Source organism: Actinia tenebrosa, unplaced genomic scaffold (genome assembly GCF_029948245.1).
Source record: "Actinia tenebrosa isolate PJP-AT-01 unplaced genomic scaffold, QUT_ActTen_1.0 PGA_scaffold1__47_contigs__length_23844297, whole genome shotgun sequence".
NCBI lineage: Eukaryota > Metazoa > Cnidaria > Anthozoa > Actiniaria > Actiniidae > Actinia > Actinia tenebrosa.
This window is the reverse complement of record NW_028292578.1, coordinates 13583170-13598235: the sequence shown is the minus strand read 5'-3', so window position 1 is coordinate 13598235 and position 15066 is coordinate 13583170. Positions and strand designations below refer to the sequence as shown.

The window sequence follows — 15066 nt, the reverse complement described above, 5'->3', positions numbered from 1 at the left end:
ATTCGGAAAGCTTTGGAAACCGGAATTTTTTTACGGATGGCGCTCCATTTTGTAGTAACCCAATAAATATTTATCATTATCATCGTCATCATTATTGTAATTATAATTATGGTTTAAAAGCCTTATGTAAAAAGTTTGAATAAGATTTGAGAAGCATGGTCAATAGGCTGCCTCGCTCAGGTGCTACGACCGGGAAAACTGGAGAGGGAAAGACTCTGAAAAAAACAGAGTCAGATTGCAGAAAATATTCTTGCAATGTCACTAGTACGTCGTTACAGTCACGCGCATGGATCTGATTGGCTATAAATCAATGAATCTACTAAAAGGTCAGACAGTTGCACTGCATGAGATATTTGACTATACTAGGTCTGCATCTAAATAAATAACTTTAGTCCATTGAGAAGTTACTTTAGGCTAAGTGAAGGAGGTCTGGTATAAGCCCAGAATTGAGCAACAACTTTAACGAGAAAAAAGATCATCATCAGTTAAGGTCTTGTTGACCGTCGTAGCGACATGCAGACGATGAACAGCGTTGAAGTTGAAGGTGAACTTGAAGCACTAAAGAAAACAAAGCTGGTCGTGTTCACGAATGCTCCAATACTCGATGAAAATCATAGCAATATTGATGTGAAAATTGTGCCTAAAGAGAATGTGAACATAGAAAAAACAAATACAAAAATTGATGGTAAAATAGAAGTGGAGTTCACGCCTAAAGTAGCTGGTCAACTGACAGCAGAGGTTCAAGTGAATGGGAATCATGTATCTAACAGTCCACTAGTGATGAATGTGAAGCCACAGAACTTTAGAATTACCAGAGAGTTTAAGATGAAAGGTATAAAGCCAGGGGGTTTATCCCTAAAAGGCATAGCAGTGAGCAAAGATAATAGTAGAATCGCTGTTGCAGATGACTGCTCTCACACTGTACATGTATTCAACGTCAGTGGAGATCTCTTATTCAAATACATCAAGTTCTACCGTCCCCAGGGTTTGACCTTCTTAAATCGAACAGACCTAGTCATAGCAGATAACAATAATCATAGAATAGCTATAGCGAACTCTACAACAGGGAAAATATTAACAACCTTTGGTAGCCTAGGCAACGGTGATGGAGAGTTACGTCATCCACACGGAGTACACGTTGATGACGATGGTAACATCATTGTGTGTGATTATGGTAATCATCGTGTTCAAGTCTTCACAACAGACGGTGACTATCAATATCAGTTTGGTTTATCGGAGCCATACATCTTTTATCCAGTTAGCGCGGTAACACATGATGGACGGTTTTACGTCAGTGATTCGGTTAACTGCGTTATTCATGTGTTCCAGAGGAAAGGTAACGTACCGACTAGAATATCGACGATTGGTGGTAAGGGCAGTGCTGACGGTCAGCTGAATAGACCATGGGGCCTGGCTATTGATAATGACCATCATCTACTGGTCTGTGATCGTGGTAATAACCACATCCAAAAGTTCACACTGGATGGTCGGTTGGTTGCCAAAACAAGTTACAGCGATGAACTTAAAGAACCAGTCTATGTATCAGTTCTTGAAGGTGGTCAGTACTTGGTTACTTGCTATCACGGTGGCGTCTTTTACATAGAGGTTTCTTGAGTTTCTAACGGTCCATACACCGAATCGGCACTGACTAGCGACTGACTAGCCTCGTGTTTTCACATGTATGAGAAGTAAATCACTCGCTAGTCAGTGGCGTATTCCAATTGGTCGCCATAAGTTATGGCGACCAATTGGAATAAGCCACTGACTAGCGAGTGATTTACTTCTCATACATGTGAAAACACGAGGCTAGTCAGTCGCTAGTCAGTGCAGAACAATAGTTATTCCAATTGGTCGCCATATTTCGATTCGGTGTATACGACTTAAATTATTTTCTACGAACCTGCCGAAACCGTCCAACAAGAAAGGACATCGTAAAAATAACGAGGAGACGGTATCATCACATCACATCATGTTATAGTATTGAAAAAAGACCTTTTTGGGTTGGACTTATGGTTTGCTCATTTCAGACCAAGTGCCATTACCTTGAGTATTATTCCTTTATTAACGAGAAACATTTTTATTCGTAAATGAATAGGGTTATAAATAAAAACGATAAAAATAGACCTCTTCCACTTGGGCATAAGTGTTTCTCAATTTCAAGTCACGTGTCATTCCCTCGAATATTATTATTTTTTCATCAATATAAATTAATAGTTTAATCAATGACACAAAAAGATCTAAATAACCTTTTCGTCTAGTTTGGGCCGCATATTCTCGACTTCACCCCAAGTGTTATTCCCTTGAGTAATATCTCTCTATTTAGCAGAAATAGTTTCATAGGTAGATTACGTTACAATGACAAAATGGATCAAAGTAGATCTCGTAAGTAACACCTTAGCACATTAGTTAAATCGGTGCAAATGAAACCTCTTCCACAGATGCGCGCGCAGCTGATCTGAAGCTGCCGAGGAAATCTGGATACGAGAATGAGAAAACTAGCGCGCTGGACAAAATTGCATTGGAAAGTGTTTCTTCACTAGGGAGATCCAGTGGGGATTTATCTGCTAGCTTATTGGAGCTTTTCGTTACATCTTCTGTGTAACTGATATCAAGCATTAAAAGTGGACCTCTGCATGCGCAGTTGTAGACATCCGGTGTTTTTCGGCTTTCGTTATTCGAATATGTACTAACTCAGGCAGTCGTAAATTTCATGGAAGGAAGCCAAAACACGAGAAAACTTCATGTGAAGATGCGGGAACATAAACGGTGCCCTAAAAAGAACACAAGTATGACCAGTGCTTAAAAGTTTTATTGTTATTGTTATTGTGTCCACTTATTTAGAAACTAATTTACAATCAATTTCCATCCATTAATTACTTGGCTATTACTGCTTATTTACAACCCAGTCAAAGACTTTTCTACTCTTGGGGATCGACCCTTCACCGTTACAGCCCCGACCTTATGGAACAAGTTACCTATGACACTGCGTAGTGAAATAAACTAATCTTAAGTAAATTCAAGTCTTTATTTAAGATTCATTTCTTTTAGAATGGGTTTTTGAATTAAGAATTATATTTTGAACTTGTAGAATAATTATATATATTTTATAAAAGAAGTCTTAAAGACTTAATTTGTGACGTCATCTAGTTAATTGGTTTTTATATTTTGTAAATAATATACCATTTTAAGAACGGAACCTAGAATAAACACACGTGATAAATAGCCCTCAATCTGTGCTTTTCTTTTACTGGAACGACCCAAAGTTAACGAGAACTCATAATTAGAAGCTAACATCACCGACTTTGCAATTCTGTTGGTAAGAATTGTTACATAAGATTTATTGATGTTAAAATAAGATGTAATAGTACTTTTTTAATTATTGATCAGGAACCCATCCATCCCGCTTCCGCTCGTCTCCTCTCCCCTCTCTCCCCTCTCTCCCCTCTCTCCCCTCTCTCCCCTCTCTCCCCTCTCTCCCCTCTTTCCCCTCTCTGCCCTCTCCCCTCTCTCCCCTCTCTCTTAATTGTTAATCAATTTTCATTAGTTAGCATTCAGTTGCCAGTTATCTTTGATTTTTTATTTTTTTGATACTAGACATCCAAACGTATACATCTTATCCGACTGAGATGACGACCCGGGGGGGGGGGGGGGGGGGGGGGGGTACTCCCCTATATTTGCTATACGAGTATGTGTATAAGGCTGCGTTCATAATGTATGGTATATACGACGGACGGATGCATGAGGTCTACTGAGATTACTCTCGGCTAAATTTTGATCATGCTCTAATCTATAGCTATGGCCAGCAGGAAGTTTTATCTTTGGACTAACAAATATGAAGCAGGTCTATTAGAAAGCTATGACGATTTCCTGAAGCTTGATCGGCCTGGCAAACACTGCTTGAAAAAGTTCAATGACGAAGATGAAGCTAAAGAAGCTTTAGAGAAGCAATTGCAAGAACTGGCTGCGAAGAACCAGGAAAATAGAAGTTCGCAAATAATACAAGAAGAGCATGATAATGTTCAAGAATCGCAAAACCCCGTAGACGATTTGACGATGACAGAAATTGCAGGGGAGAAGGAAGAAATTGTCAACGGCCATGATGACCGTTATGAAAAGCTCGAAGCAGAGATGAATGCTCAAAAGGAGATCAATGGGAAGTTCGAAAAAGAAATAACAAAAAACACCATAGAGGTGAGTGAACTTTCCTTAGAGCTAAAAGATTTAGAGCAAAAAGCAAAGTCTTGGATTGGAGAAATTAAGATATTTTTGAATAATCTCGTAGAAGATTTTAAAACCGAATACGACAACAAAATCAAATCCCTTGAGAACCAATTAAGCGACTCACTGGAGGAATAGCACTATATATAAACAATAGAATCAGCAAGGGCGTTTCCTATATACCGACGTCTAACCAAAATGTTATTTGGTGTAGAATAAGTAAAGACTTTTTCCATCTAACAAATGACATATACGTAGGCACAATTTACCTAAGCCCAAATAATTATGCAAAAGAGAATGATGAAGATATATTGCAGGATATAGAACTAGATATAATTAATTTTTCAACTAAAGGTGAAGTCATTCTACAAGGCGACTTTAATGCACGAACTGGGGAAATCCAGGAATACATAAATGATGATGACAGTAAGTACCTTAATTTACCTGATGATTATCTCATTGACAATCAAATGAAAAGGTACTCTAAAGACAAAGAGAACGTCGATAAAAGGGGTAAATGTCTAATAGATATTTGCACGGCTTGCAATTTACGAATCTTTAATGGAAGGGTTGTTGGTGACTTGACGGGCAAAAAGACTTGTTTTCGATACAACGGAAATAGTCTAGTCGACTATGTAATCGGGAGTACAAATCTACTTGAAAAAGCTCGATTTTTGAAGGTTAATCCACTAATGCCAGATCTATCCGATCATTGTCATATTTCTTATGGAATAGAAATCCAACTTTACCCCAAAAACAGTGGAAACAAAGAAAGAGAAGAAAATAGGGAATTTTCGACAATTTCTAGCTTAAAGTGGCATACTGGAAATATCGATAAATTACAAAACATTTTAAGCACTACAGAAATGCAAGCAACGCTACGCGAATCAATAGAAAACGCAGATAATGTAGACTCAATGGTTAAGGCATTTACTGAAACCCTAACAAGCATAGGAACAGAAGCAGGTCTTTGTTCCCTAACTAAACAAACTAAAGCATTTAAAGAAAATACAGATTCACAAAAGTGGTTTGATTCAGAATGTGAAAACGAAAAGAAAAATCTTCGATCTCTTGGAAAACAAATTTGTAGGAATCCAAATAATGAACAACTTCGTAGGAATCTACATACCCATAAAAGGTCCTTTCGAAGCATGTGTAGACGTAAGAAAAACAAATATTTCAATTCAAAATTAATGAACCTTGACCTCAAAGATTCGAAATCCACCTGGAAGTCTTTGAAACAACTTTTTAATGTAGGCAAAGCAAAAAATGCAAACTCCTGTCGAGCAAACGAAAAGGACTTATTTAATCACTTCAAGACGCTTAATAGCTCCCAGACATCTGCAGTAAATACTACGGAGACCTTAGAACAGTCGCAAAGTCAAGGGGAATTAGATTTTTCCATTACAGATCAAGAAGTATATGAAGTTCTAAGTAACCTAAAGAAACATAAAGCTCCCGGCCCTGATAATATTCCAAATGAGCTATTGATAACGGGAAAGGAAGCACTAAAAGGACACCTAACGGTAATTTTCAATAAAATCCTAGACAACGGAAAGTTTCCCTCTTCATGGAATCTAGGATATATTGTTCCATTGCATAAAAAGGACGATCCAACGAAAGCTGAAAATTACCGTGGAATAACACTCCTTTCTGCAATTGGCAAAGTTTTTACGGCAATACTTAACAAACGGCTCTATGATTACCTAACTACGAATAATATAATTAAATAGGAACAGGGTGGGTTTAGAAAAAAGCACGGAACAACAGATAGTATTTTTATTCTGAAATCCGTAATCGATAAATATGTTAAAAGTAAGCCACGGAAGAAAAATAATTTCCTTTTTTCCTGCTTTGTAGATTTTCAAAAAGCGTTTGACTGCATCCCAAGGAAAAAATTAATGGCAAAACTTGAAAATGTTGGTATAAATGGAAATTTTCTAAGAGTGATACAATCGATGTACTCCACTGATCAATCAGCAATCAAAGTAAATGGACACATTTCTCCGACATTTTCCTGTTATATGGGTGTTAAACAAGGCTGTATGCTGAGCCCTACGTTATTTAATTTATATCTTCACGATCTGCCTGACTCATTAAATTCGTGTAACAACAATGATGTAATGTTGAATGGCAAACCGATTAGTACTCTTTTATATGCAGATGACCTGGTTCTGTTCTCTAAATCTGCTAAAGGGCTTCAGAAATATCTCGACAAGCTAGAGGCATTTTGTGAACAATCAGGCTTAACAGTTAATATAACAAAGACAAAAGTGATGGTTTTCAATAATACAGGGAAGACAATGAATAACTTCCAATTCTATTTGAACAAATCTAAACTAGAAAACGTTAAATCATATAAATATTTAGGATTAAATTTTACAACCTTTGGAAACTTTAAGTTTGCAAAACAAGAATTAAAAAAAAGCTGCATTAAAGGCACTATTTCAGATGAAAAAACAAATGGGTGAATTTTTCACATCCAATATCAAATTAACTATAAAACTGTTTGACTCGCTTGTTACACCAATACTTCTATACGCAAGTGAGATATGGGGTATCGAAACATTAAGCACCAAAGACCAAGAGCCCATGGAACTTGTTCATTTGAAATTTTGAAAAAAATGCTCCTCAAGGTGACAAAGAATGCTAGTAACCTTGCATGCAGAGCTGAGTTAGGAAGGTTTCCGCTAAAATGCAAATGTAACCGGCGGCAAGGCGCTCAGCTATGAATCAGATTGCAAGTGGTTTTGACAAAAGAATTTATTGAAAAATTCACACAACTTTACAATACATGAAAAAAAACGGGAACGAGATTACAGGATATCTCTAATGAAAACAAGAAAAATATTTACAATGAGATAAAATAAATTTGTAGCTTATCTAAATAGCTCAAAAGTTATGAATAAAATACAGTTTTGCTAGATATAACTAGAAACGGAAATACGTAAATTACGTCACAGGTAATTTGAATATTGCATACTGATTAGCAGTGTTTACAATACGCGAGTGAAAATTACTAGGTTGCAAAGTTTAATGTACAAGTCGGTAAACCATTTAAAATGAACTAAACCAATGGAAAAAGCAATAGGAAAAATTGACTAGAGGTTAACTATGGCTTTAGGTAAGTATTTTAACCTTTGTTTATGACAAACTAAGAATTACACGGTTTACTGAACACGCGGTCGCGACAATGACCTTGAGTGTAGAGTTTAAGTAGCGAACAAATTAAAGGTTGGAAAGAAAGGGTCTTTTATCCCGCAGTTAAGGCTATTTATCGTAGTAAAAAGGTTAAACAAGCGAGTAAGGCGGTAGCGATCCTATAGTAAACGTTTTAAAGAGTTTAAAAGACAAGATACACTCAGCGTGATTACTAAATTACTACTGCGTGAATAACTTTGTACTAAATTACGCGCTAATGCGACTAGCATTACAAAAACATGAAACGAATGCTTAACAAATATATAGATAATCTAAGCTATAAAATATAACGACTAGTTAACGATATTAACATAGATTTGTCCTAAATCTATCCTAGGTATAAGTGTAAAAGGCTTCAAAGATTCATACCTTTACATCGTAGAGAATTCCTTGTCTTGATATGTGCAACGTCTTCAAGAACTTTTACTACACTGATTTAAGCTTAGTTTGGGCCTATTTTTATGGAAAAACCTGCATTCTTAAGACCTTACACATCCTATGCAATGTTGCACGCCCTAGGCGCAAACAGGATGTCCCAAACACGAACTTACGTAAGCAAGCGCCAAACCTAGGCATGACTCACTGTAATGTAATTACGTACGGAAATTATTTCTTGCTTACGCATTTTCCACGCAAACAGTTAACTAAAGAATTACATTCCTATGTGTACACGAGGCATTCCTAATTAAAAATATAGATTTATGACTAAATAATTACTGTCCAAAATAGTGTCTTTTGACTCTGTCACACAAAGCATGCAGTAAAAGCTTTAAATTCTGGCATAAAATTATAAAGTCGGAACTACACCCAAAAAAACTTTCAGCCGAAGTCTACCAAGATATTAAAAATGAAACTAAAAAAGCCTTTTGGAGCATAAAAATTAAAACTACTTTAGAACAACTCGGATTGGGGATAATTTGGATGAAACAAAATGAACTTTCTCCAAGATGGTATGAATATGGAAAAATAATAACCCAAAGAATATATGACATTGAGAGGCAAATTTTATGGAGTAATCTCCACAATGATGAAAGGAAAGACGACAGACATAAAAATAAACTCAGAGTCTTTCGTCAGTTCAAAACGGATTATAACTTTGAAGAATATTTAAGTCAAGTCACCAATATTAAGCACAGAGTGGCGCTTACAAAATTAAGAATTAGTAACCATAAGCTTGAAGTAGAAACGGGGAGGTATAAGAGGCCTTATCTCATTTACGATGAAAGGATATGCCCAGTGTGTAAGTCGGGAGTAGAAAACGAAAAACACTTTCTAGTTTAATTTGGTGTCCACTATATGACTCTCATAGAAACGACTTAAGAGAGTTCATAGAAAAAAACACCAGCATTAATTTCAACAATATGAGCGCTGACAGTCGTTTTATGTTCTTAATCAATTCAAAATCAGCGTCTCTACAAAGAGCCATATCAGCATACATTCATCAATGTATGCTGATACGTGAAAATGAATTAAGAAAATTACTTAATACATAGTATATATATATACCTATAATATATTTGGAATCAAACACTCATGTACTATTAGTATAAGGTGCCAAATAAAATTGTATTATTGTATTGTGCCGCCCTATAGGGTATGGTTTTTCGGCTTTTGGGTCTGGGGTAGGGTATCATTTTTTGGCATTTTGTCTGGGATAGAGTATCATTTTAGTCTGGGATAGGATTATCGATTTGGTCATTTTTGTCTGGCGAATAGGCTACGCTTTCTGCCGACACAAAAACAATAAAAATGTTAGTAAATAATGATTGCAATCGATTGTAAAACCGTATTTTCCGTCTTTTAGTCTGGTATAGGGCGACAATTCTTAGATTTAGTCTGGGGTAGGGTATGTAAAATCAAAATTTTAGGTCTGGGATAGGGTTAGGGTTTTGAGGTCCTGGCGGCACACCTCTACCCAAAGTAGAGGTGGTAGTACCCTCCCTGGGATGACGACGGAACCTGAGGTGAAGGAGTTCCAGGTCGTACTTGAGGCAGGAGCGAATACGGGGTCGCAGGTCTCCAGATTACGTCAGTGGCACAACCCCGGCTGTCCCCCCGGCTTCCATAGGACATCTGGCGATATAAACCATATGAAATCTACATTGAAAAATGTACGATCTTTTTTCCAGCAGTCACCAAGGATTTACCGGTTCTCAGTACAGCAATGTAGCCAGGGTCAGATATATCCATTTTACCCATCAAACGACCATCCAATGTGAACTTTTGGATGCGGTTATTCCCACGATCACAGACCAATAGATGATGGTCATTATCAATAGCCAGTCCTCGTGGTTTACTCAGCTGACCATCAGCACTGCCTTTCTCGCCAATCGTCGATATTCTAGTCAAGACGCCATCTTTCTTCTCAAACACAAGAATGGAACATGTATCATTATCAAGAACATAAAACTTTCCATCGTGGTTTACTGTAGTAATTGGCTCAAAAGAGCCTTCTATTGTCCAATCGGCCTGGTTTTTTCGAATTCCGTCATGTGAGAAGACTTGAAAACGATGATTTTGGTAATCACTCACTATGATATTGTCATTATCATCGACGTGTACTGCTCGGGGCTGTTTGAATTGCCCTTTTCCTGTTCCCCGTTGGCCAAAGCATCTTATCAGTGTTCCTGTGTCGGTATTGACTATACATATCCTATTATTACCAAAGTCTGCTATGACTAAATCTGTATCATTAAGAAATGCTAAACCATGGGGATTGTCCAACTGATCCTGACCGTTACCTCGACTACCATACGTCAGTAAGAGATCGCCATCAGTGTTACAGACATACACACAGTGTGAAGATTTATCTGCAACGGCAATTCTACTGTTTTCCTTATTTACTGCTATCCCTGTGAAATCCGGAGACCTTCCTGTCTTTATACCTTTCATCTTAAACTCACTTGTTATAATTATTCCCATCTTCTGGGGCTTAACATTCATCACTAGTGGACTGTTAGATACATGATTCCCATTCATTTGAACCTTTGCTGTGAGTTGACCAGCTACTTTAGGCATGAGCTTAACTTCCATTTTACCATCAGTGCTCCTTTTCGTTTCTATCTTTACACCATCTTCGGGACTGATTTTAACGTCTAAAATGTCGTCTAGACCAGTATTTAGTTTTCCAGAAGAGGTCTTTGCCGACAACTCGACCAAAGCTACTCTTTTCAGAGCTTCGAGGTCTTCAGATTCTACCTCAATCAAACTTATAACAGGGTCTGTTAATATCAGTTTAAGAATTCCAATCCCTGAGTTCCCTAATGCATGAACCTCTTTGCTGCAAACAAACTTAAAGCGAGACTCTTGTCTACTTGGGTTATCAATACTGTTGTCATAGCCTGCAGTGTCTATAAGTGCTTCATTCATTTCATTCAAATTACCATTTTCCATCACTTTGCATACGTAATCCAAAACGCTCAGAGTCTTGCCTACAACAACTTGTCCTTTCGATTCTTTTTGCTCTGCTTTTTTTATTTTCTTTTCAATTTCTCTCTCAAGTTCTTTCTCGCTTTCTTCCAGCGAAGATATCAGTCGTTTGACCGTTTTTTGAATCTCTAATTTTGCTTGTTCACCGTTCTCTTTTGCTGTTTTTGTTATTTCTTTTAATATTCCTAATTGTTTTTGCATTTCCTCTTGTCGAGCTTTGAGGTGATCAAAAGCTTGCTGCAAAAGACTTCGTTTGGAAGAAATGAGATCTTGAATTTGAGTCGTGTTGTGAATGCCACATTTTTTAATTTTAAAGCAGTCAAAACAAAGACATTCATCACAATCGTTGCAGTAGAAGTTATATATTGCTTCGTGTTCATGACCGTAGTTTCCTCTCAGCATCAAAGCAACATCTTCTTTCTTTAAGTTATTCAAGCGGGTTGTTTTGTGAGCTTTTGTAAACACTGAATGGCTCTTCTCACATTCGTCACACAACGAGCGATTACACTCAAAGCAATGCCAAGATGCTGGTGGATGGCTCCCAGAAACAGAACAAATCTTCTCACTTTCTACAAACTCCAACACCTTCACCATCCTTGAGTGCAGTAGACTGGGTTTTAGATCTTCTACGCTGTTTAAATCTGGCAGAGGAGTTAGTGATTTGCATTTAGGGCACTTGAAGACGTTCACCGCTTTCTCGGTCAGCTCGGCGTGCCTTTTAATACAAGGCTTACGAAATGTGTGGAAACACGACAAGATCTTGGGTTCAGTGAGTCTATCATTACACAAGGAACATTGTACATCTTGTTCAAGTTTTGAAACGAAATCATCCTCCATTTTGACTTCAACTAGAAACCAGTCGAGCTTAACAATTTCTTTCTAGAAGGTACAGGTGTACTTTAAACTGTTCAAAGTCTTGTTTTCTAGGAAATTAAAGATTTCTTTGGAACGTGAATTTCACGAGATTCTCAGCTGAACCTATCTATTTTTACCCTGGACTCAAGAGCTTATATTTCTCTTCGAGTGGATTTCAGCTAACGCTGGAGCGAGAATAAATAACCTCTGGACCCTAGAGGGTAATTTGTTTTGAAATATTTTTTTTAATATATACAATATAATGACGATGTGCAAGCAGCATGGGCTGACATTTACGTAGGCGCCCAGGAATCGTTGTTAAGCAACAGTTAAGCTTACACTGATCGGTCGCGAATATTTTATATCTTACCCTATGTCTATAAGCCGGTATAATTGTAAGTGATACTAAAATTGTTGAGAATGAATTAAGTGAATTTAAATAAGGATGTGCATCGTAGAATGATATGCAAATGAGGATTATTCTCGATATTTCAAGATTTTTTTAATTTCCTCGTTAATAAATTCATAATTTGATAAAACGGAAATATCTAGATTATTGAGAATAAGGTGAATTTAAACAAGAATATTCATGTTAACGTAGAATGATATGCAAATGAGGACGATTCTAGATTTTTCAAGATTTCTTTATTTTCCTCATTAATCTTCATAATTTGATAAAACGGAAATATCTAGATTATTGAGAATAAAGTGAATTTAAACAAGAATATTCATGTTAACGTAGAATGATATGAAAATGAAGACGATTCTGGATATTTCAAGATTTTTCAATAATACTCATCAATATTCATTACTTTCAAAAAAGAAGTCAGAAGGTGGTCAAGGCGCGTGGAGCATTGTGGTTTAAAAGTTCAATTATGCTTCATTTGCGTTTGATCGTCGTTGTGCGAACATCTCACACCGTTTGGTGTGGATTTTATTGCACTTGGTGATCTCCTATATCTACGCTGTGGATTAGGGTTAGACTTTCAATTTCTAAATACTTGTACAGTGAAGTCTCTGCCATTTATGGAGGCAGCATGGTCGAGTGGTCATAGAGCAGTTTTCGTATGACCGTGAAAACCTCACGGGACGAACACAGTTGTGACACGGCAAGGGATACGCCAGACCAATCACACTCCTCGAAAATTTACTCACCATCCAATCAAATAATCGGAACGCGGCATAAATACGGCGCAGACACGCTCACACCAAAGTCACGACACTGTCAGACCAATCACATTGCGCGAGAAATAAATCAGCCAATCAAAATTCTAGAAACCATCACGGTCACGGCAAGGTACGCATACGGCACTGAGCTTTTCACAGTCATACGAAAACTGCGCTAGCAATCCGGTGGTGCTGAGTTCGAGTCCCGCTGTGGCCACTAGCTGAGACTGTATTTGTACTGGTTTCTGATTAGTTCAAATTCAGTTTCTCGACAATGCTATTGTAAATTATGATAGCCAACTGGTTTGCCTCCAAATTTTTTTATTTCTATTTTATTTTTTCAATAAAACTAGTTGGGGCCACGTGAGGTTCACTGACAACCCTCATCGTCATTGTCGTTGTGATTGTTTTGTTTCCTGACGGGCAAAATATCCGAGAACTAAATGAGAAAAGCTGGCCTTTGACCATGCGGAGAGCTGTTACTTGCTGCAAAATAGTGCTAAGTAGTGGATATTTAATTTGATAATTTTATTTAAACGCGATTGATTGAGTAGACAAAAGTTTATATATGTTCGTTCAGTCAGTTCCTAGGCATTATCTGGAAGGTAGATGAGAAAAGGTCTTTTAATCGTGAAGATAATGTTATTATAGATTTATTATTTCGTGGAAATAAGGGATGTGCCTTAGCATGAAACTATAGCACCAAGAGACCTGATGAAGGTCTCCTGATAGCGTGACTTCTAAGTTGGTACCGTGATGAATTATATTTCAGTTATATATGATATCGCCCCATGTAAGGGAATCCGGACTTATGGTGGATTCCGGATTCCAAGCGCTGTATTCCGGATTCCGAGACTCTGGATTACGGTTCCAAAACAGTTTATATTACGGATTCCGGATTCCGGATTCCATATCGTTAATTTTCAGATACTTTCTCTGAAAATTATATTTGATATACTTGCCAGTATAAGTAGAATCTTCTATCAATTAAATCAGCATCTGATGACAGATATTCTTGGTGGAGATATTACACAGTGGGGGAGGGGCTACATCGGTTCAGTCTAGGTCGAGGGGATAGCATTTGCGTGTATACTTTGAACTTCAAAGTAGCGGATTCCGGATTCCAAAAGGGTGGATTCCGGATTTCATTATAAACAGGATTCCGGATTCCAAAGCCTAAAATTTCGTGGATTCCGGATTCCCTTACATGGGGCGAAGGATAAATAGTTCTATTATTGCACGGCAAATTTGTCATCTCGTAAGAGACATAATAAATCAAGTTTGGTTGTCACTCAGTGTATTAAAACATGTTTTAAAAACACAGACGCGTTGAGCGTGTAAAAGTTTTTTTCTTCTTCACACCGAGGAAGGTTCGAAACGTCTAGCAGTGTATTTTTAATACATTTAATACATGTTATTGCCTTTTCAGTTATGTTTAGTTAAAGTGGTTAATACACGTTCAGTACTTTATTATGACATTTATTTGTCAACTCATATTTGATATCTCTGCAGGGTGCAGAAGATCCTTTCAATTCATGAACCCTTTCTGTCAGCTCGCATCCTTGCAGCACTTCTAATGCATTTCCCACTCCTGGGTGGACGGCGTTATGCCTAACAGATTTTGCAACCCCACTGATAAGGTACCCAATAGATTATATTAGAATTTAGAAGTCGATTTTTATTGTGGATGGCGACTGAGGAAAAACCCTTGAAGCACAGGAGAGGATCAACAAACGTAACCAGAACTTTTACAGGGAGGATGCACATCGAATAAAATCGAAAAAAAAGGCAAGCAAAAGAAAGCAGAACCAAAAAAAAAAACAAAACAAAACGAAACAAAACAAACAAAAAAAACACAAAAAAAAGCAGAACCAAAAAGATAAAAACAAAAGAAAATAAAGGAGATGGATGAGCGGACCTTAAGCTTTTATGGAGGGAGGGGGGGGGGGTAGGGGGGAAGGGGGGTGCACGTGCATCCTGTGCTCCCCCCTGAAAAAAAAGAAATCCTTGTTGAAAAAGATATTTAATTTGTAATTTGTTGTGGTGAACAAAACTACATATCAACATATTTGATATGTACTCCCCTGTAATTGGCTATAACAACATGTTTAATATGTACTCCCTTGTGATTGGCTATAACAACATGTTTAATATGTACTCCCTTGTGATTGGCTATAACAACAACATGTTTAATAT

General features: G+C 37.3%; 2 protein-coding genes across 3 annotated transcripts; one reads left to right on the top strand and one right to left on the bottom strand.

Moving 5' to 3' along the window:
* The first annotated feature begins 365 nt into the window (after positions 1–365).
* Positions 366–1637, top strand: LOC148909913 (uncharacterized). Its single transcript, XM_089032538.1, has one exon. It carries the CDS (start codon positions 514–516, stop codon positions 1612–1614), a length of 1101 nt encoding a protein of 366 aa, XP_088888664.1. The 5' UTR covers positions 366–513; the 3' UTR covers positions 1615–1637.
* Positions 1638–2114: 477 nt separating this feature from the next.
* Positions 2115–11939, bottom strand: LOC116301352 (E3 ubiquitin-protein ligase TRIM71-like). Of its 2 annotated transcripts, none has more exons than XM_089032745.1 (2): positions 7789–11939; positions 2115–3310 (listed from the first exon to the last, which is right to left on the bottom strand). In XM_089032745.1, the coding sequence occupies exon 1, from the start codon at positions 11683–11685 to the stop codon at positions 9517–9519; it is 2169 nt and encodes a 722-aa protein (XP_088888871.1). In that variant the 5' UTR covers positions 11686–11939; the 3' UTR covers positions 2115–3310; positions 7789–9516. The 2 variants fall into 2 exon arrangements, with proteins under 2 accessions (XP_088888871.1, XP_088888870.1); XM_089032744.1 differs by lacking the exon at positions 2115–3310 and adding an exon at positions 6964–7047.
* Between the last annotated feature and the right edge of the window lie 3127 nt (positions 11940–15066).

What these genes read in the sequence shown, in the direction of transcription:
- LOC116301352 (XM_089032745.1), bottom strand. Translation starts at nt 11,685, where the DNA reads ATGGAGGATGATTTCGTTTCAAAACTTGAACAAGATGTACAATGTTCC.
- LOC148909913 (XM_089032538.1), top strand. Translation starts at nt 514, where the DNA reads ATGCAGACGATGAACAGCGTTGAAGTTGAAGGTGAACTTGAAGCACTA.